The 26,442-nt window shown below is 41.3% G+C and overlaps 1 protein-coding gene and 1 long non-coding RNA gene across 5 annotated transcripts in view; one reads left to right on the top strand and one right to left on the bottom strand.

The window, feature by feature from the left end:
- The window catches only part of LOC116823460 (uncharacterized), a 13,890-nt gene extending 5,252 nt beyond the window's left edge, over window positions 1–8,638 (bottom strand). The window contains exons 1-2 of one of the 2 annotated variants that reach the window (XR_012656136.1): window positions 8,468–8,638; window positions 1,175–1,905 (exon numbers count right to left, since the gene is read on the bottom strand). This is a non-coding gene — a long non-coding RNA (uncharacterized LOC116823460). The remainder of the gene's footprint in view (window positions 1–1,174; window positions 1,906–8,467) is intronic. The other variant, XR_004373422.2, reaches the window with a different exon arrangement.
- Window positions 7,575–26,442, top strand: LOC116823444 (programmed cell death 1 ligand 1). Of its 3 annotated transcripts, none has more exons than XR_004373419.2 (8): window positions 7,576–8,477; window positions 16,759–16,827; window positions 17,525–17,878; window positions 19,139–19,432; window positions 21,757–21,857; window positions 23,555–23,611; window positions 24,269–24,334; window positions 25,461–25,484. XR_004373419.2 is itself a non-coding variant. In XM_032777978.2 (8 exons), the coding sequence occupies exons 1-8, from the start codon at window positions 8,387–8,389 to the stop codon at window positions 25,481–25,483; spliced, it is 1,065 nt and encodes a 354-aa protein (XP_032633869.1). In that variant the 5' UTR covers window positions 7,577–8,386; the 3' UTR covers window positions 25,484–26,442. The 3 variants fall into 3 exon arrangements, 2 of the variants coding, with proteins under 2 accessions (XP_032633880.1, XP_032633869.1); XM_032777978.2 differs by having other exon boundaries at window positions 7,577–8,477; window positions 21,757–21,867; window positions 25,461–26,442; XM_032777989.2 differs by lacking the exon at window positions 16,759–16,827 and having other exon boundaries at window positions 7,575–8,477; window positions 21,757–21,867; window positions 25,461–26,442.

The following is a 26,442-nucleotide window of genomic DNA, read 5'->3' as shown; positions in this document are numbered from 1 at the left end:
CTCTGACTGTTCGTTGCTCTGCCCTGTCCCACAGGGCCAGAGCCTAGTGCACTGTGTTTGGGTGCCCACCTGCGTCCAAGGCAGGGCCCCCACTGACTTTGCCGTGTCCCAGTCCACTCCACAGGGACCGAACGCCCAGACAGTGGACCGTGGACCCGAGGGACGGGACCCGGTGAGAGCAGGACGAGGCCGGTGTGGCTCCCCTCCTCCACAGGGAGGGTTGAGCCCCGGCTTCCCTCGTCACAATTACTAACCAGTCTAAGTTATTAACCAATCGTAGTTGATAAAATAATAATATTTGATCAGTCATTTTGCTCCAAGAATAAGATAGATAGAGAGATAGATTAAGTTCAATAATATAATCTATCTAGTAAATAAAACTATGAATCCACAGTACTGTGGCTCTTTTGGGTAATGTCGATCACTAATTTGAACCTCTGAGATCTGAGAATTTAGATCCTCACAGTATTACAGTTCAAGAAGCAAGACTAGCTGATGTTTTTGGAATAAAATTGTCAACCATTAAAAAAATTAGAACCTTCAGTGGACTGTCCACGTATAACCCATCCTATGGGTTCTGTAGTACTGATGTTTATTTTGCGTTCACATTTATTTGCTTACGGTCAATAGTTTGTGGTGAAAAATCTGCTTACTGCAAAGATTCCTAACTAGACCCATCAGCAGTTTTTTCTTCTCTTTTTGGAATGAGCATTAAAAAAAATGTTTCTGTAGTTTTAGTGAAAAAGCTGCAAACTGAGTATATTTATAACCTCATCTTAATGACAACTAATTCTTGAAGAGTTTTTTCTCTGAAAGTTTTCCTTTTAGTATTTGACTCCATGGAAATGGAAGTGGGTGATACTTACCTGTTTATTAAATCTGAGTATAGAAACAGTAAATACAAACCATTTTTTTTGGACTCTTGACACAACATTTTCTGTTTCCATTATGGGAAGTTCCAGAGAGATCTAATTTGTCCTATGTAGTAAACCACTTATCAAAAGTGAACTGTGTTAACGTTGAGAAAAATTAACTGGGCTTCCTCTTAATCCTGGGAATCTCTTGACAAACATCCTTTTGTTGCTAGAACTAAACCTTCTCATTCCTGTTGTATATTGAGTGATTAGAGACAATATAGTGATTGTTCTGAAGGTTGTTACATTTATAAACTTACCTGTATAACTAAATCTGCCATTCAAAGACTGAGGTCACTGGCTTTGCATCTCCAGTTTGCTAGGATGATGCCAAAGAATAAGTCTTGATGAAGTTACTGACTCAGCACCAGAGCTTAAAGTAGACCAGATAGAAGGAGGAAGAGCATTATATGTGGTGAAATCACATTGCATAAGAAAACAATTAGAAAATCATTTGCTTGATTCTTTAATTTTAATTTAATATTTTCTTGATTGTCACCTACACTATAATAAATCGTAATGACTTGCTCAGTTTAAACAAAGTAGACCAAATTTATCCCCATTGTAACTTCACTGAATTCAGTGAAGTTCCTACAAGCGTTGAATTTGGTCCAGTTAACTTATTATTGTCTCAGACTGAATGTTTCCTTCATAATCTGTTTTATTAACTTTTTTGGTTTTTGCCTTACCATGGCATTAATGTATATTTTTGTGTTTCTAAACAGCTATTTAAGGGAATTAGTATAAGTTCAGGAATGGAAGGAGAAGCATTTTTGTAGGCTCATCAGAGTGGCATTTTTTATATCTTTCTCTCCATGCATATTTCTTTGATAAGCATTAGCATTTCTTCTCAAGAAATCCAAATCTTATTTTTATCCAAAGCCGATGCTTTATCTCTTGTATTGGTCATGATTTACTGTGCAGAATTAGTTTCCAGCATGGGTGACAGACATCCTGCCAAGGAGTGGGAATTCTGGACAGTAGCTGGGAACTGAAATAAAAAAGAAATGCTTGAGCTTTTGCTATTTACTCCAAAATGTTAGGACTGGATAGTGGCTGGCACCTGTGTGGATGCACAATATGGAGTGAGCCACGAGAAGCCTTCTCCCTCTTTGTGCTCCATGCAGAGGCTACCCACAGTTGTAATCTTTGTTAACACTCCCATGGCACTAGCTAGTTCAAAGGAACTCTGCCCCTATTAGTCAGAGGAGCTGGCCACTCTCAGAGGGGAATGCATTCTGCAGAGATTCCCTGAGTCACAATGCCTCCTAATGTTCCCACTCAGGCACGTCTACACTACACGATAATATCGAATTAGCTAAAATCGGTTTCATAAAACTGATATTATAAATTCGATTTCACGCGGCCACACTAGGCACAGTAATTCGGCGTTGTGCGTCCATGGTCCGAGGCTAGCGTCGATTTTGAGTGTTGCATTGTGGTAGCATATTCAAGCTATCCTAGTTCCGCAGTTCCCCGCCCCTTGAATTCTGGGGTTAATCATGGCGGGTGTGTCTGGGTACAATGTCAGCATTCCTTCCTCCGGAAAACAACAGCTGACAATCTTTGCACCATTTTCCCTGGATTGCCTGGGCAGACGCCATGCACAGGCACCATTGAGCCCTTCAGCTGTTTTTTTTACGGCACCCGTTGTGTACTGGTGCCGCAAGACAGAGGTGATACCCCAGGTAACACAGTCGCATTATTTGCTTTTGCATGATAGCAGAGATTGTTATCAGTCGTTCTGTACTGTCTACTGCTGGAGAACCTGGCAATGAGATGACGGTTATCTCTCCCCCCTGTACTGTCTGCGCATCATGGTCCACTGGCTGAAGATCGGCGGGGCGCAAAAGGCAAAACTGGGAAGACCCCGAGTCACCCCTCTTATGGTCTCAAAATAGAGTCCAGTCTGCCTAGAATAGGGGGAAGTGTATCAGAGGACCAAGTGTTCAGGCACAGCTGCTCCATGTCATTTCACAGGGTGCCCCTGCAACAACCCACCCCCGTGCTTCCTCCTCCCCCAACCTTCCTGGGCTACTGTGGTCAGTGTCCCCCCCACATTTGTGTCATGAGATTATTAAGAATGCAGGTAAGAACAAGACTTGTTGTGAGATTAAAATGAGGGGGAGGCAGCCTCCGGGGCAATGAAGTCCAGAGGACATAAGCAGTGCGGGAGAGGAAGCCAGCATCCACTGCTATGACAGTCCAGGCAGTACAGATCTTTTCTTAACAGCAAAGGGGTGGGCTGATTAAAGCTAGCCCCCAGTTGCTTATGCTGAAGAGGTTACTAGCCGTTCTGTCCTATCTATACTGGGAGTGACCAGGATCTTCGTTTTTACCCAGGTGCCTCCCATATCAGTTAAAAGCATTGTGAGCACTCAGGGGTTCATGAGGACAGTTACAGCCTACTGCCCGTCTGCCACAGCAGTAGGAGAGGAGAGGAGCGATATATCTTAGGTCTCTTCCTCGCTCGCAGCATCCGTCTAACAGCAGCCATTCAGTGACTCCATAGGGTGATATTTGAAAGAAGTCAGAATGATATTCTTTCTTTGCTTTCACGTGGTGGGCGGGGGAAAGCAACTGAGGAGCTATTCTACCATGAACCGACAGCGACGACGACTGTTGTAGATAGCCGTAACAGAACATGGGAGCTCAGCCAAGAATGGCAATACGTTTACGAGATCCTGCTGTGGACTGGTGGGATGAATGCTGAGACCCCAATCAGTTACCACCCGTCGCCTCATAGAGCGTCCAATTTGGAGTCTTGGCTCGCCGTTACGATATGTCACGCGAACAACGTGTGTAGCCTGGGAGTATGTTTTCTAACGCTTGTGTGCATTTCATCTGTCTGTAATGAGGCTTCTGATTAGACTAATTTGTGCTCCATCTCCATAACGCTGTATCAGATCCTATATCTCCGAGCGCGTCAGCTGCTGGAGCTCTTTTGGACTTTGACTGCATCGCCACCGTGCTCGAATCCTAGCTCTCCACGCTGGGCAAACAGGAAATGTAATTCAAAAGTTTGCGGGGCTTTTCCTGTTTACCTGCCCGCTGCATCCGAGTTCAGATTGCTGTCCAGAGTGGTCAGTGGTGCACTGTGGGATACCGCCCGAAGGCCAATAACGTCGATTTCCGTCCACACTAACCGTAATCCGATATGTTTATATCATTTTTAGCGCTACTCCTCTCGTCTGGGAGGAGTACAGAAATCGATATAAAGTGCTCTTTATATCGATATAAAGAGCGTTGTAGTGTGGACGGGTACAGTGTTAAATTGATTTAACGCTGTTTAAATCGATTTAAACGCATAGTGTAGACCAGGCATCATGGTGCAGTCCTGTACCATTCCCAAAGCAGGGTGGGAAACAGGGGCCTATTAGACCCTATCAGGCCTTAAGTTTCTAGTCCTTCTGGTTGTGCAGACTGACTTCCCAATATGAACCAATGCTCAAGCCTTGTCTATACATAGAAGTTTCACCAACATACAGTTTAGGAGTATAGTGCAACCGAAAATCTATTTCATTGATATGGGTTCACACTGTCATTTGCACTGACGCACTGCATCCACACACCAGCATGCTGTATCAGTGCAAAGATGCTATGCTGTGGGTGAGTGCCCACACTACCCAATGGCACACTGTCTCATGGGAAATTTTTGCTGTGTGTTGTGGTGGGATATTCACTACGAGGTCGTTATGGGATCTTGGGGTCAAAGCTCAGAATTCTCTCTGATATAATCCTCAGATATACAATATGTATAGCCTTGTTCATTCTGTTATAGATTAGTTTTAAATGTTTGGGGGGGGGTTGTTCTGTATTTGACTCTGTAAATTGAGTGCTACTAAACATTTATCAGACCAGCACAACTCTGGCAAAGCCTTGATGATGGTGAGTATTCTGGCTCCTTGCAAGCTCATATTTTGCTGATATTTTCATTGTATATTTCTGTGGTGGGGTTGTTGTTTGGTTTTTGTTTTCTGTTTTTGCTGGGGGGTGCACATTTGTTAATAGGACAATGTCTAGTAAAGAAAGTAAATCTTTTTCAAGCAGTTGTGATCCTGAAAGATACATCCATAAGGAGGATCACAAAGTGGCAAAGAAAGGAACTATTGAAGAAGTATAGAGACCACCCAGGAACTGTGCTGGCAAGCTCAATTCTATGACAATCCCTGATTTGCTGGTGTAGTGGCTTGGAAATGTGTCATATCCAGTTGTACCTGGCAAATGAGCTCCCTCTCCAAATTTGCTAACAAAGATAAAATACTACTTGTCCAAAATTGTCTCTCAAATAGTGCCTGCAGACCAGAGAGCTGTCTGTGCCAAAATTAACAGGCAGCTCTTCCTTCAAACAGAGACCATCTTGTCTCTGTGCCCATTGCTGTGCCTTAAGCTACACAATCGTTGTGTTCTAGCTTGTTGTTTCAAATAGCAGTCATGAGTTTACATGTGCCCGTTTTATATGCCATCAGAGTGCCTATTTCTGTATCTGGGATGCTGGCTTTTGCATAAAAGCTATGTACTTATGGATGTGAAGATAACACCAGAAAATATATTGCTACATTAACTCATTGCATACAATAACTGAATAGCAGTGTCATTCTTGTCTACTACCTTGGATACATGCTTGTGTATTTATCAAATATAATGCGTCGTGTGTCATTTTCTTCCTCCAGTACACTTAAACCTGAATTTATTTTGACACGTCCTCCCAGCAACCAATACTGCATAATGCTACTAGATGCCATTCAAACTATACCCAATATGCTGAATTTGTGCACTTAGTTGCTTGTATGAGTTATAAACCAAAAAACTGTAGTGGTATCTTGCACTGACTATATCTCTCTTTCTATTACAAGTTATCATTGTCAATAAGGTTTTGAAATTCTGTACATTCCTTTCCCTACAGTAACTTCCATTTTGATAAACTTAAAATAGCCAGTGATGTTGCTTTCCCATTAATCCAACTGTTATAGGAAAACAAAACTGAAGGAAATACATCCTATGAAATTATTTCAGTTTCACTTTTTGTGGGCTAAGTACAAAGCTTTGCTGTGCCAGGAATGTACTGCAGGGTAGATCACCAGTTGTTTTATAGTGTGGTGATAAACTAACCAAATAATGAGAAAACTGATGAATTTCCTTTTATCTCATGTCTACAGTTGTTAAAATATAGGATGTATCTTAATCTGAAGAAAGACCATTCATTCCTCCCTTTCTCTTGGTGTCTTCAACATACTCTGGCAGAAAGTAGGGCTATAGTACTAATTGCTGCCACCTCCTGCTGGAGGAAGGTTATTTTGTGTCTCATAGTTATGGTTATTATTGTGGTTTGTATGAAATTAAAAAAAAACCACCTGCTTGCTGACTTCAACTGGATTTGGCTTCTTAGTTTTAAGTATATTTTCTCAGAGTTAAGACAATGATATTATGTTTATGTAGCGCTTTTTAGCCAGAGTTGTCATATTTTACAAACAGTGGGCTAAATCCTGGCATTATGGGCAAAATCCTATTTGGCAGAAATGGTGATGCAAAGCTAGATAGGTTGTAAGGTGCGTCTAATGTAAGACACCAACAGTGTCAGCACCGGATGCCATACATAGGTCTGGCTCAATACACCATGAAATGCTTTTTATTACTCCTTGCTGCAGCAGCAAAGTTATTGCTGCTAACTTTTGTATCATTTTGATGTCCATATATGCATTTGTCAGATTTTGGACCCTTTCCCCTGAAACCATTTGCTTTGTTTCATGTTTATACCCCCACATAATCAGAACTTTGGTTTTACAAAGGAGGGAATTTATAACAGACTTGAGTGATGTAAACACCAGACTAGAATAGTCTTTCCATATGTCCTGGATCCAGCCTTCATTGAAACCATGGAAAATCTGCATTGACTTTAGTGATACAAACTTACATTATCACAAATGGTCTTATACTCTAGCGTTTTGGACATCTCTGTAGTCTCTGAGAATCTTCCACATAAAATAGATTAGCAATAGGGAAATACCTGGTGTCTCCAGCTTTTTTCCCTGTTGAAGGATGAAAAGATTTACCTGTGGTAGGTGATTTGTTTGAGGAATATTTAGTTTGCTGCTTTTTTTGTTATTTTGTTTTGGTGGAGAAAGCAAAATGGTTGATGGGATGTCATTGTGGTTATGGTGGGAAAGTTTTATCAAATAGCTCTGCAAGCAGGATGATTTGATTTGAGATTTTCAATGAACAGAAACAATAAATGCAAATTAGAGAGGGACTTGATTTCAAACTCCCAATCCAAATACCCCAAAACTGTGGGGAATTTTGGATCCAACGTCATATACAAAATCTGCTGGTTATCCCCTTTTGTATAAAATGGGCTGAACTAACACCCTGGAGTTTTACACCCCTAGACTTTGGATCAGATTTTAATTTAGCAGGTTGGAGTTGTCCAATACAAGCTATTATTGTGATATTACATCTGGAAAAAATAAGGACCATTGAGAGGAAGACCCTGAATAATAGAGTAGTAGACAACTTCTCCAACATACACTTAACTTTGGGTCTGATAAAGCAGCAGAGAATCCTGTGGCACCTTATAGACTAACAGACGTTTTGGAGCATGAGGACTAACACGGCTACCCCCTCTGATATTTGGGTCTGATGTTAATACAAAATACTGTACACAGAAGAATTGGCTAAATGACAGATGTCATTTTTATTGCAGAACAGTTATTTCTTGTCCTAAATATATAAGCGGATAGAAGATGAATGGAACATTCACCTGTCATTTAGTCTTGCACAGTTTTACTTCCTCTACCACTGGACCTGTGTCCAGTTTGGCATGCAGGGCTATCACATGCTGTGACATTTTTGAGTGAGTCAGGTTATAAAATGGTTCTGAGTGAGTTTCTAAAATGTCTCATTGAATCACAAGACAGCAGAATCCCCAAGAGATGGGAGAGACTCTAAATATTGCCTAGAAATCAATCCTAAGTAAGGAAGTCCTCCAGTACCCTAGTAGGGAAGTGAGATTTGGGTCACATCTAATCTCGTTCCATGAGGGCATGTCCCCTGAATAAAGCGGGCATTTCTTCATGAGGGCATCTCCCCTGTGGTCTCTGCTGACTGCAAAGGCTGGGGCTGGACTCTTTGTTCACTTGGGAGTGTTTTCAAGCAGAAAAAAAAAAGGGATTGTTCTGGATAAATGACTCTCATTATGATACTGATAGTCATGAGATTTAGTGACCCTGACTGAGTCAGGCTGGAATTCCCTTCCGTTTGCTTCCCGTCTAGGGTCCCTGAGGCAAACCTTGGGTACATGCCCCAAGCCCCAGAGGCGTGTGAACCTCCTGGAACGTGAAGCGAGAGCAGGAGGGAAGTTTGGGGGTGGAGCGCAGAAAAAAAGATCTCCGCCTTACTCTCCTCTCACTGCAGTCCTGAGCGGGCAGCTGAGTTGGGAGGAGTATATTCTGACGGGTCTGCTGCTGCTTTCCCTGATGACTCCAGCTGAGCCAGTGGAGTTGCACCTGCTGTGCCTGTCATCCAGCCTTTCACCGCGCAGGAAGACTCTCACTTACCCTCCGAAAGGTAGGACAGCTCAGTGGCGAGCAGAAGAGAGCGTCATTTCTAGGCGTTGCGCGCGTTTAAGGCCGAGAGCGGCGCGCCTCTGCAGGCTGGGTGTGTGGCTGTCACTTGTCCTTAGAGCAGTGGAAACGTGCCCGAGGGGGTTGTGCATGTCTGCCTGGCGTCATCCTGCCGTGCTCACTCACTCTCACACACACACACACACACACACACAGCTACCTGATCTCTCGCATTTGGAGGGAGAGAGCTCTCCCCTTCCCTCTTAGACTGACTTGAAAGCGCTCCCAATTTAGGGATAAATCCTACCGCTCCCCCTGCAGCCCCGTCTACCGTGAAAACTGAGGTGGTGCCGAGTGGGGGGCACTGGGAAGGAAGGGCTTTGTCTGAACGCACCCAGTTTGCACGGACTATGGTTAGCGAGCTCTCTCTCAAGTCGATCGACTTAGGTTTGATTTCGAAAGGGGCATAATTACGCTGACGCAGCTCTTCCGTGTAAACAAAACTGAACGTGCAGGATAGCGGGGACCTGGCTGTACAGGGTGAAGGGTGTCCGCCTCAGGAGTGTCGATGGCTTTTAGCCCCACAGAGGAGGATGGATCCACTACTGAGCAGACGCACTAGCCATTCCTCGCGGAGGGAAAAGCATGATGACCATAGGGGTCCTTACTGTGTCCTTAGCAATGGTCACAGAATGTCTGCCGCTGCCGTGCTCTGCGCGGGGTGGGGGTGAGGGCTGCCCTCCTTTCTGGTCCCCAGGGGGGTACTACAAGGCTGAAGTTGTTCTTGATCCAAGTTCCTTAGCGAAAGGCACACGGTTGACTTATTTTTTAAAAATTCTTCAACAGGAGTTTGCATTTTTTAGAATTTTTCCCAAAATAAACTAGACAGTATATATTAATTGTTACCTCAGTCCCTCTTTGTGTAATTGTTTCTTAATTTGAATAAGTAAGAGGTTTTTTGGGGGGGAGGTAAATGCCAAAATATTTTTGGGTTACCCTAACTGACACATTTCCAGCAACTGTTAATCTGTGCTGAAGTAGCTGGCATGGTCCGCTCTCTGACCTATAGCTTTATATCTGTGCAAAATGCCATCACATGCTACATGCCTGCCCTACCTTCCAATTTACAAATGCTCCTTGAATAAGGAAGTGGCTTTTGTCATCATCATGTTCTCATTACACTTTGGGCATTTAGTGCAGTGACAAAGCTCCTCCACTCCTGTCTGTTTCAATGGTTCCCCAGCTGTGCCCCAGGTTTTTCAGCTCAGCTTCTACAGCTCTTTGCCATGTTGTTTTCAGGTAGCCTTGTTTTCCAAATCACAGAATCTCAGGGTTGGAAGGAACCTCTGGAGGTCGTCTAGTCCAAACCCCTGCTCAAAGCAGGACCAATCCCTAGACAGATTTTTGCCCCAGATCCGTAAATAACCCCCTCAAGAATTGAACTCACAACCCTGGGTTTAGGAGGCCAATGCTCAAACCACGGAGCCTTCAGATGTCCATTTTATTGCTATTCTGGTGATGAAATCAGTTTCCATCAGACAGGCGCTGGCTTCCTCGGGGCAGGGGGAGGTGCTCAACCCCTTTCTCTCCCCCCAACTCCCACCCCCACCTGCCACCTTCCCCCAAGTCCCCACCTCTGTCCCACCTCTTCCCATCCCTGCCCTGCCTCTTCCCACCCAGTTCTGCCCCCTTCCTGAGCATGCCCCATCCCCACTCTCCCCTTTCCTCCCAGACTCTCCTGCACACTGCTAAACAGCTGAGAGGCAGGGGGAGGTGTTGATTGACTGGGCTGCTGGCAGGCGGGAGGCACGAGGGCAGGAGAGCAGGGAGCTGGCTGCCAGTGGGTGCTAAGCACCCACTAATTTTTTTATGTGGGTGCTCTCACAGAGTCGGTGCCTATGCCATCAGAAGTGCATGGCCAGTCCATCTCCACATTTAAGGAGGTGGCTTTGAGTGGGTGTAAATGACAAAATATTTCTTGGGTCAGCCTAGTGACACATCTCTGCAGTCATTAATGGACTCTACTGTCCAGTTAATCACAAAATTCCCATTTTGTGTAGGTGTCTTGCCCAAATAAAGAATGCAGAATTGATTCTTTAAACTGTCATAACGTGACAACCTTGAAAACAAAGGCTTTTGTATTTAGTTCTGCATCAACGTGTGTTCAGGTGCTTTTGTTTTGTTTTTGCCTAAGCACTGTTTTCATCTACATCAAAGACAATTTTAAAAGATTCTACAAGGGAATTAATCTCTTAAATCTATTCTGAGCATGGATTTTGATTAGGAATATCATGTGGAAAAAGGGCTAAGATATCAGAGTCAGGAAAATCTCCTAAACACAACTTGAATATAGGCTGCTTTTGATTTATGTATGTTATATACAGAAAAATAAAAGAACTTGCTGATGGTGAAGTTTTAAGTTATTTGCCCCATTAGTTAGGATGATTGTTTTGCTCATAAATGATAGCACAAAGTACTTGCCACTGTAAAGCGCTGTAACTCCCATCAACAAGGTCTTTTCCTTGGTGTATAATGTCTATAATTAGAAAACAATACATAAGAAAAGCAGTTAACAGGAAGCTAGACACGAGTCGGTGGTTTTTATCCAAGTTCCATGACATCTGGATACTCTCCCCGGAGGCATTCTCTCCCCTCTATTTCCCAGCCCTGAGCAATTGTGGAAAGGCAGGCATGGGCAGCTGAGTGAGATTAGTCCCTTGTGCCCATCACTCTGATAGTTAACCTAGTAGTATTTAGAGAAACCAGTCAAAATATAAAATTTAAAAAACTGAAAAGCAAAAAGGTCAGTTGGAGTCCTTCCAGTCTCCTCTGTCTGTACTCTTTCTTGTTGAGGCTGATCTTGCTCATGAGAAAAGTTCCATTGACTTTCCCAGGCCTACTTGTATGAATAAGGACTAGTTAGGCAAGCAAAGGTCTGCAGAACTGGACCCTTCAGTTGTTAGCTTTTTGGGGCAGGATCTATTGAAGGCAATAGATTTACTCAGGGGTTTCCCACTGTTTCAACAGAAAGGAAGTTGGCACTAAAAGTTTGGACAGCAAAGTAGACACATTAGCACTGGAGTCCAATCCTGCCAGGTTCTGAGTATCTTCAATTCCCATGACAGCAACAGGAGTCAAAGGCATTCAGTATCACACAGAAGGTGCTCTGCACCTTGAAAGAAAGACTGAGTCATTAGGATGGGTCTAATTAAATATTTTGAAAATGAAGCTACGTGGCTAAAAATGCAGCTTGATGTTTGGAAGGAGCAGAACGAGAGTATTAATGGAGGAGAATGACAAGGAACTATCGACGTAGATATGGTCATGAAAGCAGCCTCCTCATTTACAGCCTGTCATGCAAGGTGTCGCACCTCGTTCATAGTGTGCTCAGTTCACATTGTTTTTAATGGGAGCTGAGGGATCTCCATACCCCACGTTATCAGACCCTTGATTAATGGGGTAAGATAGCTTGTTCTGATGTATGGTGTGGCATCATCCACACATCAACTTATGCTTCAAGCATGTGTCTCACCTCTAAATATAGAATAAATATTTTAAAAATTCACACCTGTTTTATTAGCACAATAACGTACTTCAGTGTGTATGTCTATCAGTCAGTATCTGCACTCTTAAAGGTAATCTTACTCAGGGTCTATGCATAGTCTTTAGACTGTCATCTGAAATAGCCCACTCTGTAGACCTTCAGGGCCCGCTGAAGAAAAAGCCATCTATATGATAGGCTCCTGGTGAGGTCTGAAGGCATAGAGCAGAGTGGAATAAGGGTTCAACTGGCTGCTTATTTACAGACGGTTATATTAATTTTTGTTATATCCCTATATGAATTTAATTGTTGTCAGTATGCCTAGAGACATGTATAAGAATACTTTTATATTTAATAAAGCATGTTGAAGCACAATGTGTATTTCCATGGTGTATATATTGATCAATGTTTACACACCCTGTCTTTGTTTTTCTTTCACACTTTCATTTAATATGATTCACCTCACCCTTCTCAGAAATTGCGTTCCTGGGGAAGTTTTTCAGAAGTGTTTATTGCTTGCAACACATAAGGCAAAATTCTTGTCTTGTGTAGCTTTCTCAACCATCTCCAATTTCTGAGCACTAAGAGCCCAGTTCTTCCCTTTGCTAAGTGCATGTAATTCCCACTGAACTCAGTGGAGATGTACAAACCTACAGAAGAGCAGTATCTGTCCCTCACTCTAAAAAGCCGGCTTTTTGTCTTTATATAAAGAATACAGCAGAACCTCAGAGTTACAAACACCTTGGGAATGGAGGTTGTTCATAACTCTGAACAAAACATTATGGTTTTTCTCTCAAAAGTTTACAAATGAACATTGACTTAATACAGCTTTGAAACTTTACTATACAGAAGAAAAATGCTGCTTTTAACCATCTTAATTTAAATGAAACAAGCATAGAAACAGTTTCCTTATCTTGTCAAATCTTTTAACTTTCCCTTTTTTTTTTAAATAGTTTACATTTAACACAGTACTTTACCGTATTTGGGGGTTTTTTAGTCTTTTTTTCCCCCTTAGTTGCTGCAGATGGCATACTCCCGGTTCCAAATGAGGTGTGTGGTTGACCAGTCTGTTTGAAACTCTGGTGTTTGTAACTCTGAGGTTCTATTGTATATCATCAGGGCTGTCTGTACCCATACGCAAAGTACACAGCTGCATAGGGCACCAGAAAATTTGGTGCCCCAAATTTCCTAGTGCCCTGTGCAGCTGCATGCTACTCCAGCCCCTTCTCCGGCTCTTCCCCAGGGCCCCCACCCTGCTCCGCCCTGCCCCACCTCTTCCCCACCCCTGCTCTGCCCCAGCCGCAGCCCCACCCCCGTTCCTCTGAGCTCTGCAGCAGTGCGGGGGTGTACTCACCAACTGGGGGAAGTGCAGACCTGGCTCCAGCCATGCCACCGATGAGTACTAGGGGTGGTTTCCCACTGCCCCCTCAAGCCAGCCCTGCTGCCCCCCATGGAGGCCTGGGGACAGCCCCCCGCCCCGCTTCTCCCCCACAGAGGCCTGCTCCCCCCCGCACGGTGGCTGCATAGGGCCCCAGAATAGCTATATATATATATAGCTGTGTATATCATTAAACAGTTTTCTAACTGCAAAAGAATCTTATGCAAGCAGTTCCTAGTTCTGTCTAGCTACTCACAAAAATCCACCCCCTCAACCACTCCTTGGGTACTTTCAGATTACTCAGTACTTGAATGCATACATTCAAATGGTTCTGTTTTTTCACTTGTTTCTATAGGACTTTCTATGCCTTTCCCACACTTTACAGTAACAAGGTTAAATACTGACCTATATCTATGTATTTCTTCCTTTACATTTGTACTGTGGCTGGATTCCACAACAGGTAGGGAGCAGAGAAATATTTGCCAGAGTGTTAGATGACCTTTAAAGGTGGTTTCTGGTGAATTTAACCTTTGTTCTCATACACATATCCTGAGCTCTACAAAAACACAATAAACTTGTGCCTTTTAATGTGACTATGCTTTAAATGTCATGTTATGCTGTGTTACTGGTGTAAATCCAAAGTAATCACTGCAGCCAAATGGAGTTGCTTGTTAGTTATATTAGTATAAATCCAAGCAGACTATGATCTTTAACATTTAATTGTGTCCTATCCACCTTGTAGTTTTAAAGAATCACAGTACAAGAAAGCTAATGAAGATGATAGAGCTTTTTGTTCCTCTGATCTTAACATAATGGAGCCAGTTTTCTCTCAGTTATAAATACTGGTTAGAGTACATTGAAACAGGAGGGGAAGCTCTTACTGTCCCAGCCAAGGAGGAGAGGGAGCTGTGAGGAAGCTTTGTTTCCCCCAAGCAATGGAGAGGAGGGCAAAGCTTTCCCTTTGCTTTTCCCAGAGGAGGGGGAACTGTGCTCTCCCCACTTCTTTTACTCCTACTTTCAAGTCTGCACAAACACTGCTGAAATTTCTCACCATTGCTAACAGCAATTCAGTGCCACCCCATGTTAGTAATATTGGGAGCCCTACTGTAGACAGGCCACTGGCTGCCACCAGCATTCCAAGCACTGTTGCTCAAACCTTGCTCTGAGCATGGTTGGATGAATGAGGCTTAAAATGTTATCTGTACTAACATTCCAAGCATTGCCACCTCTGGTGAAGTTGAACCACTATTAGCAACACTGGGGAATTTTTGAAGAAGTTTCCCTAGTGAAGTCATTGGAGTTACAGCAACATAAAACTTGTATGAGAGAAGAATTGGGCACAATATCTATGTTCTATGACTCTATATGAGAAATCATGAGGCATAACATATAGTTATTGGTAACTTAGAATATTTGGGTTTTGACCATTTTTTAGTATTACAGTAGCACCTATAAGTGCTTATCAGATATTGGGGCGGGCACTGTGCTAGGTGCTGTACAGCTGTGTAATAAAAAGACAGACAGTCGTTGCCCTAAAAAGCTTAGGTTAGCATTTAAGGCCTAAGGCTGCTCTGACTGAAGTCAATAGGAGTACGTCTGTCAGCTTCAACTGGAGCAGGACCAAGCTCCATAATGATTGTTGCTGTCTGTTTTATGTGCAGTGTGAGCTGTCCTGGACTTTGGTTTGTTTCCCTATGGAAAATATCCTGTGACATTTTTTCCCACCTCTGGTCCGTTAAAATAGGACATCTCCTGTCTTAAGGGATTTGGTATTTCGAACTGTCACATCCTTTGTGTGTTTCACAGGATAAGCGCTTCCAAGTTCATATGTCAACCTTCCCAGATTGTTCTCATCAAAGGAACAACCCGTCCCAAAGTGAAGTTCTTTCGTCCTAGGGTACAAGCGTACTCCAGAAACAGACCTTTCACTCTGAGCTTCTACTCCATCCTCTCCTTTGCCTGTAATCAGAGCATCCTACTCTGGCTCCTCAAATCCTCTTCCTGCCTGGCATGTAGCTCAGGCCTGCTTTCTTCACAAGCTCCAGCTGCCTTGACTCTCCAGACCCTTAATGCTTTCCTTCTTGGACCCTGAATCCAGTCAATAAGTGTGGGAGAAAGAAGTTTGAGCCTTCTCAGCACACTCCATGCCCTTGAATCTACAGTGTTGTCAAAGCCCAGACGTGTTATACCCCAGCACAATAACAGATACGCTTGCTTACTTATCAGCTTAATATTGAAATACAACTAGAATGCGGAAGAAAAAAATAGTTAAGTAAATGGTAAACTCTTATCAATATATAACTAGGAAGGTAGATAACTATTATGGATACCTAATTTCTTACACAAAACCTAAAGGCAGTTTAATAAAAGCACTGCCAATTTCTATGGCAGTTTATGTGGGTTTGAAATTTGGCGATCTAAAAATATATAAGAAAAAATCCTGTAGTCCTCTGTACTCACACAAAACTCACTGATGGGAATTTTGCCTGAGTATAGACTGAATAAGGACTGTAGGATTTGGCCCTAGGGTATTCTTCTTGATTAAAACGTGTACTTAGAATGTATAACTTTTGAAATGAGGTTAGCATATGCAGTTAACATTAGCAGTACTTTTTTTTTGTAGTTTACACTCCCACATAAGACTTCTAAAAATTGGTTAATCCAGGAGTGAGTAATTTTTGGTCTGACGGATGAGAAAAGTAACTTACTCTTTTAGTTATGGAGGTGGGAGGGGTGCAGAAGCACAAGGAAGCAGATTTTGAGCTGGTAGATTTTTTTTTTCTTTCACAGTTTTACAAGTCTGCCCTCCTACACATTTGCATCATTCTGAGCTGATGGTATCAAATTTGCACCATGGTGTCAAATTCTCTGCAAATTTGACACCACCATCAGCTCAGGATTAAACAAAGACTATGAATGGCTAGCCAGCTACAAAAGCAGTTTCTTCTCCTTTGGTTTTCACACCTCAACTGCTAGAAGAGGGCCTCATCCTCCCTGATTGAACTAACCTCATTATCTCTAGCCTGCTTCTTGCTTGCATATATACATACCTGCCCCTGGAAATTTCCACTACATGCATCCGACGAAGTGGGTATTCACCCACGAAAGCTCATGCTCCAATACGTCTGTTAGTCTATAAGGTGCCAAAGGACCCTTTGCTGCTTTTACAGATCCAGACTAACACAGCTACCCCTCTGATACTAGATACAATACTAGACTTCTGATGTACTTTGTGGCAATCTGGCATATATCTGTTTATAGTATAACTCAGTATCTATGTCCAGTTACTACGTTCTGCCTGGCTAAAGTACAGTGCATAGTGTAATGTTAGAAAACACACCATAATAGGATTTTGTATCATTTTAGGTTCTTTCTGCAAGATGGAAAACGCATTGCTTTTGTGTATATTCCTGTCCCATTGGCATTTCCTAAATGGTAAGAAGCAGAAATATTTGCTTAGGGTGGTTTTGTTTTTTTTTCCAATGTACGGGCACAGGAACTATACCTTCCAACTTAGTTTTTCTTAAACCGTTAGGTAAAAAAAAAACACTGTTCTTTTATCATTTAAATGTTAAGCCAAATGTGTGTGCTTGAAAAGGGCTAGACTGATGTAGCTGGCAGGGGTAAATGTTTCAGTGTATCCACAAAACAGTGTGGGTGGGTGGGGGGTAAAGAGCAGATGTAAAGAACTGCACAAAGGAAGACATTGCAGTGTGCACGTTGTATTGGTCCACAAATCCAAGTACTATGCTACATATTCTTCAGTGTCATCAGCTTGCACTTTATCTAGTAACTATTTACATATATACAAATATAGTGCACTCTTGTAACAGGCAGCAGCGGTACAAGCTTCTCCTTGGTGTTCTGAAAATAGGGGCCAGGAGGACACCCACACCTAGTTTATGTATACAAATATCGTGTGTGTGTGTACACAACTCAGGTGTAAATAGCCACTTAGGTACCTAACTGGTTATGTGCATGCACAAATGACAAACTTGCACACAGACGCTGTGAATGTTTGTGTGCATAAATTAGGCACACAGAAATGTATGTTCATGGTTGGTAAAATATAACTTTGAAAATCCATGTTCTTTTTGGAAAAAGAAGTTTTATTCTGAATTCTGTTTTCCAGCTTTATTCACAGTTGAAGTTCCCCAGCCGCAGTACATTGTAGAATATGGGAGCAACGTGACCATGGAATGCAGGTTTCGAGTGAATGGTGAATTAAAGCTTCAAGAGTTAAGTGTCATTTGGGAGAAAAAAGAGGAACATACAAAAGAGGTTTACAAACTTCACAAAGGAAAGGAAAACTTGAATAACCAACACAGCAACTATAGGGGAAGAGTAAATTTGTTGAAAGAGAAACTGCAGTTGGGACAGTCTATGCTTCAGATCACCAATGTAAAACCTACAGATGCAGGGACTTACCTCTGTCTCATTGGCTATGAGGGAGCTGACTACAAGACGATCACTTTGCAAGTAAAAGGTAAGCATTTTTTCCAGATAAACTGATTTCCACTATTGCTGCATTATCCAGTTACAAGTCTCCCCTCACTGACTTCATTGGGATGGCAATAATGCCAGAGGGTGAAATTTGGCTCTTGATCTGTAACTAGCATTCACAATGTGTGTAAGATCTAGCTCAAACCTCTGCATTACAGCATTGGCAACTCAACTCAAGAGAGGAAGTGCTGCCCATCCTTTCCTTCTCTCACTTACATTTGGAGGGTAATGAGGGAGGTGGAGATGAGGCAGAGCACTTCTTGTGCAAAAGTGCTCAGGTTTCCTTGAGCACCTCCTACCTCCTGGTCACACTGAGGACGCTCTAACCTCCCTCTATGGCCCCTTCTCACCCATAGCTTTGCCTTCTGGAGAAGAGGAATAATCCTGCAGAGGTAGGGGAGAGGAAAGACAAAATACCTGAATGGATTCCCATCCTCTAGACAGGGATGATGCTGACACCTATTGCCCCAGGCTGTGACCCCTGATACAAGTTATATGTTGCCCTCATTTTCTTTCTGAAAAACTATGGATTGCTTGTCCCAGTACTGCTAGGTATATATTGTAGGTTGAACCTTGCAGTTCTGCACAAGAGTTTACTCAGTATCAAGAATGCAAAGTTCACTACAAACTGTTCTCCCACAAAGATACAGTGGAAAACATGTAGACTAGGGGGAATATTAATATCACTTTGATGCACAGATATTTATGCAAGTAATTCCCACAAATGCTGATGGGAGCTATGGGATAAATTGTGGGTTCTGGTGCATGTATGATCCAGAGCCTGTAGACCGCAATTGTCCACTTGGGTTCAGCATCCAAAGAGGCCTCAACTGACCATTCTGAGGCACCGTCATGGCACTTACACAGCAGCCCAACCCCACACCTACCTCTTGGGGAGTCCATGACTCTGCCCTTTTCTACCACACATGGCAGTGAAACAAACGAAGAATGATGTTGGGGAGGCCAGCTGAAGAAAGCACTGGTTGCGAAGGTTGATACAATCTTTAAAAAAAAGTTGCAAAACTGTAATGAAAATAGATTAGTCCAGGTACAAAACCTACCTCCCCACTTTTACCATAATAATGAAGCAAACAATAATGATGTTTAACTTGATCATCAAAAAATATTACTTGCTCACATGCAGAATTTTGGCATGAAAAGAGCATGACCTCCTGAAATAACACACACTCTTGTCAGCACCATAGCTATAATAGCTTTTTGTATCATTGTTGTTTTTGTTTAGCTCCTTATAGAAACATAACCAAAAGAACTGTGACTGTCCAGGGGACTGCAGGACACAGCGAATGGGAGTTAATATGCCAATCAGAAGGGTATCCTAAGGCCGAAGTCATTTGGCATAATGGGGAACATCAAGACTTCAGTGCCAAAGCAAACACAACTTATGAAGCAGGAACTGATCAACTGTATAGTGTGACAAGCACACTTAAAACCAACACAAGTGTTAATGAGACATTTCACTGTGTATTTTGGAACAAAGAATTTAAAGAAAACACATCTGCTATTTTAATCATACCAGGTAATGTTTCTTAAGTATGCTAATACATTGTAATGTTGTCTATTGGATCAACCACAATCTGCTTTTCCTAATCTAGACAAGGCCAAGCAATATATTGTAGAAATGGGTTTAATCTGGGGGTTTGAATTTTAGGCCTAATAGCTGGAAACCCTTGTGGGGGTTTTTAAATCCAGGTTCTTACACAAACTTCCTCTATGGCACTGGGTAAGTTACAGAACTGCCCTGCCTCAGTTTCCCACATGCAAAACGTAGATGATACCTTGCCGAGGTTGCATAGGCATTAATGTGATCATGATTGTAATGCACTCTGAACATTGAAAATGCTAAGTGTTGCTATCAGGATATTTTTCCACCATGTTTATATTTCCAGTATGCATGGAGTGGGTGGGTGGTGATTCAAGGTGCGGAGTTCTGCACAGCTTTAAAAGTTATGTGAAAGTCATATATGAACCTGGGGGTAGAAAATGTCCCAGTCTAGCTAGAGCCGAGACATGAAACCCTCCCCTGGAACTTAATCATAAACATGTACAGTTTGGGGATCAGAGACATCAATTCCTTATTCCTACATTAAATTTAAACAAATTAGCACCAGAATCAAAATCTGTACATAGAATGGAGTGGAAGGAAGAGGTTGCATAAATCCAAAAGTCCAGACAAGGCCCCTGGAAACTGCTAGAATAAATCATCAGAGGGAAAAAGTGTTATGGTGAGCAAAGTCTCAAGGGTGATGATATTTAACAAGGGAGTGAAATAATTTAAACAGCAAAATCCCCAGGTGAGATACAGTCCAGCCCTGTAATACTGGGTGTGGAACTCTGCCTTTCCAAAAGGGTACTCCCCAGTCTGTTTCCTGAGAAGTTATTGTGATAGCCATTTCCCTGAACACCTATGGAAGAGTGATCCCCCTGCATCCTGTCACAGACCCGTTTGTGTAATCCAGTGCATCTCTTTGGATACCACTGACTCCGGAAGCAAAGATATAGATTAAATTGTCTTCCACCTTATTTGAAGCAGTTTCTGTTTATTGGCTTGTCTCACATGGCTTGGAATGCAGCATCAGGGTGTGTCCTTGAACTCAGTTTAAAATGTATCACGCCAGAATTTGTGCATAATCGCCCTAAGGTACGGATAGTAGATAACAGCAGAAGCAAAAGAGAAAGCAAAAATAAATAAGCTGCTTGAATATCATTCTGAAATGCCTAGAGCAGGGTGATAACATGCAGTGTGGGAGCAGGGGGTTTATACCTGCGATGTGAACAGAGAGGTGTTAGCTACAACTTCAGATGGAGGTTTGCAGCGATTGGTGTAAAATCAGTTTCTGCACTATTGTATATCTTTTCCCTAATGATTAAGCTCCCTTCATAAAATGTCAGCCTTCAAAAAAACTAATCTTCCTGGGGTGTATTAACAGAAGTGTCTTGTGTAAGTCACAGGAGGTAATTGTCCCTCTGTACTTGATACTGCTGAGAACTCAGATGGAATACTGTGTCCAGCTCTGGGCACAACTCTTTAGGAAAGATGTAGAAAATTTGGAAAGTCCAGAAGAGAGCAACAAAAATGTAATAGTTTTAGAAAACTTGTTTAGGCTTGAGAAAAGAAGACTGAGGAGGAATCTGATAATCTTCAAATATATTAAGGGCTGTTATGAAGAGAATGGTGCTCAATTGTTCTCCATGTCTACTGAAGGCAGTACAAGAAGTAATGGGCTTAATCTAAAGTAAGGGAGATTAGGTTAGATATCAGGAAAAACTTTCTAACTATATAAGGGTAGTTAAGCTCTGGAATAGACTTCCAAGGGAGGCTGTGGAATCCCCACCACTGGAGGTGTTTGTCCAACCTGTTCTTAAAAACCTATCAGGGATGGGGTATATATACTTGATCCTGTCTCTGCACAAGGAGCTGGACTTGCTGACTTCTCAAGGTCCAGTCCAGCCTTACATTACTATGATTCTGTATTTCCCCTGTGAGCACAGTAATGAGTTATGGACATGTCTTGTAGTGATCAAAGTTGTTTGAACTTCTTAAACTAATTATTGTAATTAAATAACACAACATTCTCAGGTTGTTGGGTTTGGAATAATCACAGAGAAATAAAATCTATATAACTTATAACCTGTATTTTTAAATGGTGACAATTTTTTGTGAAATTTTTCCATTTTGTCCAGTTCCATGAGCTCACTGATAATCAAGAAAAAAATCAGACACTTTAAAAAAAAGTGTTGTTGAAATGTCTAAGATTCAAGAGAGTTTAACTCGCTTGAGTAATTTAACTGGTTACTGTAACTTGATTATTTCCCTAATCATTTCCTTTTAATCCTTTTTAGATTGTCCAGTAGGTAGTCGAAGGATTAACGGTAGACACTATTTTGCAACAGCTGGGGCTGTGTTGGTTCTCTTTGGATCATCGCTTCTATTTATGCTCTGGGTAAAAAAGGGTATACATTTTTTTTTTTTACCATATTTCTCTCCTTTTCTTATGTTTGTTGATACTAATAGAATTGAAATCAGCTGATGGTCTGTTCCAACTCCTTCACCCTGAAACCCCCACTTCTCTTAATTTGTGTATCACATCCTTCCTGCTTCCTTTGTTTTTTCTTAATCTGCTCTCACCACATACTAACCATTAAGGTAGTATTTATCATCTTCCTGGCACAGTAATACCAGTAGCTATTAATGCATCTCCACTGGTCAATCTATAGATGATGCTGCAGAGCGTTATGAGTGGGGCTTTCTCCATTCAGAAGTGAAAGCATTCCTACCCAGCTGGCATTGCCAGAGCTGCTTCCGGTTCCTCAGTTTCCTTCATGATATGGAACCTACATATCATCAGGCTGGCATGATATTTGTCTTTTCTGTCATAGCTTCTAACAAAACTGTCTGAACTTTGACTCAATAACTTTATAAGGGATCTAAATGAGTGCATTCTAGTTATATTTTTATCATGGCTAAAATGTAATAGAAATGACCATAAACAGGTATCTGCAGGAATTTTAAGTTTTTATCACAAGAGGTACTCCACCTCCCCATGTAGTGGTTTGCCACCACTAGTTTGTTCCATTTTCTTGCCTTTTTTAAATTAGGTTTTGTTTCTTCAATTAATTTGAGTGACTTAAAAGAGCTGGTAGCTTCAGAATCAAACTGGGTTGCAGAGGGATTACCTGAAAAGTACTGGAGGTCTCAGTTTTGACACATGCCTGTTATGCTGACAGAACTACACCAGTTTGTCCTACTGTAACAATATGACCAGAAATGCATGAGGAAGTTTGAGCTAGGCAAAGGGCTAATGGCTTACCAGAAAATCTTTTAAAATTATGTAGTAGGCATAAACACACAGCTGGCATGAACTTCAGCTGGAAATAATATAGAGCTGTGTGGTATCTTTTTCAGTAATACCTCTCAGTAGGTTATGAAACTGTTTTATTATTTCAGGCCATGTAATATATTCTCCCATCACCACCCCAGCACTGAAAATAGCAATACTTTCTGGCTAGAAATCACATGGAAAAGGTCTTTCATTATCAAAATTTATGATAAGGTCTCCATTAGGACTGCATATTCCTAGTCCATCAGGTTAATGATAGCATAACATTGCTATGTCAGACTCAGTTCATCTCTTGATACAGCCTTCCCCTGCCCCACATAACAGGGTGTTGTGGAGATACCTGTCTCAGCCCTGTATACATGTTCTGTATTCTTCTATAACAGCCCCACAAGTGATGTCAGCAGTGGTGTGAGCAGGCTCCAGAGGCTACTGTTCAATCAACAGTACCTTTGCTATCAGAGTGTGGTGGGAACAGGAGTACACAGTGAAAGTCGAGGAGGGAACATGGGAAAGCCTTGGTGTCTCAGAAGATGCCCTCTTGGGAATGTGATATTAAAGTCACATTTTTCCTAAATTACAAGAAGGAGTAATATTTTAGCTGTTCCCCTCCCCCCCTGCCCCCGAGTTTGCATTGGAACAGTGACAATGATGATTTTTCAGTAGATACTATACCTAATTTGTAGTCTTTTGAGGTAAAAATATACAACAGCAAATAAGTTAGATAAATATTTCAGGGTTTTTTTTAGTAACACAATCTAAAATTAGTATTTTCTTTCATATTCTTCCTTTTTCTCGTGCAGCTAGAAAAGATCAGGACAGGGAGATGGGTACAAATTATGCAGCAGTGAAAGTGATAAGTAAGTATTGCATACGTGACTGGATGTGCTTCAAGTGAAACTGGCTTAATTGAGAACTCTCTATGTAATAGCGGCAACCCTAAGCAAAATTGTATGCTGCTCCATTTTACATTTTTCTTTTAAGTTGTCTGATAACTAGACAGTAATAATTAAACAGTGAACTTGGTGCCTTTTATTTTCTGAAATAATAAAAACATATTTTGAACAGTAAATTAAGTAAACTATCACACTGGACCAACTTCACATATTACAACACAAACAGTCCTACCAAAAAGAAGTTAGTGTTGTGGCTAAAAGTGTAGGCAAACACAGACCAAAATTTTAAAAAGTGACTAGTGATTTTGAATGGGTCAGTTTTTGATTGTCCATTTTAGGATGCCTTAAAATGGCTCAATTTCCTCCCTCCTCCAGAGGCTACATCAGATGAAGTGTTTTAGAGAGAAAAACAGTTTTTAGTTTTAGTTCTATAAAACAAACTGTTTTATGCATTAATTCTTTCTGTAAGCCTGCAGTTCAATTAGGCACTCAGCTTACCTAGAATGCCATGGTCAGAATTCTTTACAAAGGATTTATGACCATACATGAGAGGGGGGAAAAAAAACTATGTCCACTCATGTGTATATGTGTGTTGATATTTTATTTTTATTATTTTAAAAGAATTATCGACAGATGAGGAAGAGGGCGATTGCAGAGGGATTTCTCCTGAGAATGAAGAACTAGAAAGTAAGTACAGATGAAAAGAGAAAAATAGTAGCAAACTTCACACAGTACAAATCATCTGCCAGCTTCCAGGTCCAGGGAAAGGGCATAGCCCAGTAGGAGCTGGAGCTTAACGGCAGCTGTTGCTAAGGGAACTGACAGACTAAGAACTGGCCTGGAGACCAGTTAAAAAATATAAATGCAGATTGAGCACTTCCCAGTCCACACTCCAGTGATTTTAGGGAATCCTTTTCCAGTTATTGACTTACTGATCTGAGGCCTCCTATTTTCCTTTCTCCTACCTGTTAGTTACATTTTTTGTTTTTAAATCTTTGCACTCTAGGGAATCTTTTAGGTCTCTCTGGCTGATCTCCAAAAAGTAGCTTCCAGGCAGGAAAGACCAGTAACTTCAGAATGAGACCCTTTTACAATTCTTCCATCGCTGGTTAATGTTCAGTCATCTGGAGATAAAAAGATCACCCTCGTTAATATGCTGCAGCATGGAGAAAATATTAGAATGTTCAGTAAAGTCCATGGACTACATTTTTATGTATTTGTATCATGACTCTGTCCTTAGGGATGTAGCAGCACAACCATCTAAGCTGGAATTTGATAGCAGTTAGTAAAAGAATAATTCCTCCTTCTCTGTTTGCACTTGGAGATTCCTGTGAGTCAATGACCACAGATGCTAATTTTGGCTAAATCAGGCCCAAAGTCATCAAGAATATAATTGCAAAGTATGATCCATCAGTCAGTTAATTTTTAAACATCAGTTAGTTTGGCATTGTTTATGCTAGTTCAGCTGAATTAAAAATTGATCTAGTTAAAAAGGCACAAACCCTTAATGGGAACAAATTTTGCCTGCATTGGACCCATGATGTGGTAATTGGACAATTACAAGCCACAACAGAGATTATTTTCTTCTGGTGTTAAAAAAGATTGGGTCAAATTCTGCACTGATTTATATTCACTCAACCCTATTGGCTAAATGGGCACAACTGGGTGCAGAATTTGTGTAGTACTGTAGGTTATGTATTTTTTATTTATTTTATTTTTGCCTTTAGTCAAACTAAAGATGGTAAACGATGTCATAAATGTGTGGTAATGTCTTTTTTTCTATAATGCTTGTTTAATTTTTTTATTTTCACAGATGTACGAATTGAGGTGACTTAATGCAGAATGTTTTCTTCCTTCACTGAATATGTTCTAGAGCTCTGGGAGTTTTATTTTAAATACTATTTTAAAGTGTCTTGGTCTAAATCTCCTTTCATTTATACCAGTGAAAATTCAGAGTAAATTCACAGAAGTTAGAGTTATCGTGATGTAAAACTGATCAGCATCAGGCTTTCTGTATTTGTATTTTAGTTCCTACATGTCTGCTTTGTCCATTATGCACTTTTGTGGATGTTGTTCAGGTTTTTTTTTTAATACTGCTACCAAAAGGAAAGCACTTTAGGTCCCTACCCTAATGCATTTCATACTTGTTTTTAAAACGTTCCAGTTTTTCTCTGAACTTTAAATTCCCTGCTGAGACACTATCACTTCCAGCCTCCATGGATGAAATTGTCATCACTTTGACCCATACAAGGATAAGGAGGAGACTGAATGTCATGCATGTGGGCCACCATCTCTCCTTACTAGAGATTTTAAGATATTGGCTAATGTTCAGTAGTTAGTTAGTTCAACAGAGAAAAGGCTGTATAACTCTCTTGTCAACATCATGATTCCTCTTGGGTTGGAAGTCAACAGATAATCTCTTGCCCTTTGAAGATGCTCCAGAGAGTTAGAAGTTCTACTATTTACTGTAACTAGAGATATAGTTGGCACCACCAGTTTGCAGCTGACCACTATTCTGATCAACCATCTGAAAAGCAAGACTTTGGACCTTCTAGAAGAATAGCCCATGGAGTGGACTCTTTGGAAACAGTTCAGATGGAATGTCTGCTCTTTCTATGAACAAAATAGACTCTCATTAAATCATTTAGTATGCGTTTTGGAAGCACTTTTGGATTTTAAGTATCATTAAGCTATGGTTTGGTTATATTTTGCAAAATACGTACTTGTCTTTACTGTGTCATAAGTTATTAGAATTATTTATTACAATAAAATTAAAAACTATATTTTTTAATAAA

Source organism: Chelonoidis abingdonii, chromosome 6, assembly GCF_003597395.2.
Source record: "Chelonoidis abingdonii isolate Lonesome George chromosome 6, CheloAbing_2.0, whole genome shotgun sequence".
NCBI lineage: Eukaryota > Metazoa > Chordata > Testudines > Testudinidae > Chelonoidis > Chelonoidis abingdonii.
This window is presented reverse-complemented; position numbering and strand designations above follow the sequence as displayed.

Coding starts and splice junctions, on each gene's coding strand:
- LOC116823444 (XM_032777978.2), top strand. CDS start 8,387: ATGACTCCAGCTGAGCCAGTGGAGTTGCACCTGCTGTGCCTGTCATCC. Junction 8,478..16,758: donor TCTCACTTACCCTCCGAAAG/GTAGGACAGCTC, acceptor GTATCATTTTAG/GTTCTTTCTGCAAGATGGAA. Junction 19,433..21,756: donor TGCTATTTTAATCATACCAG/GTAATGTTTCTT, acceptor AATCCTTTTTAG/ATTGTCCAGTAGGTAGTCGA.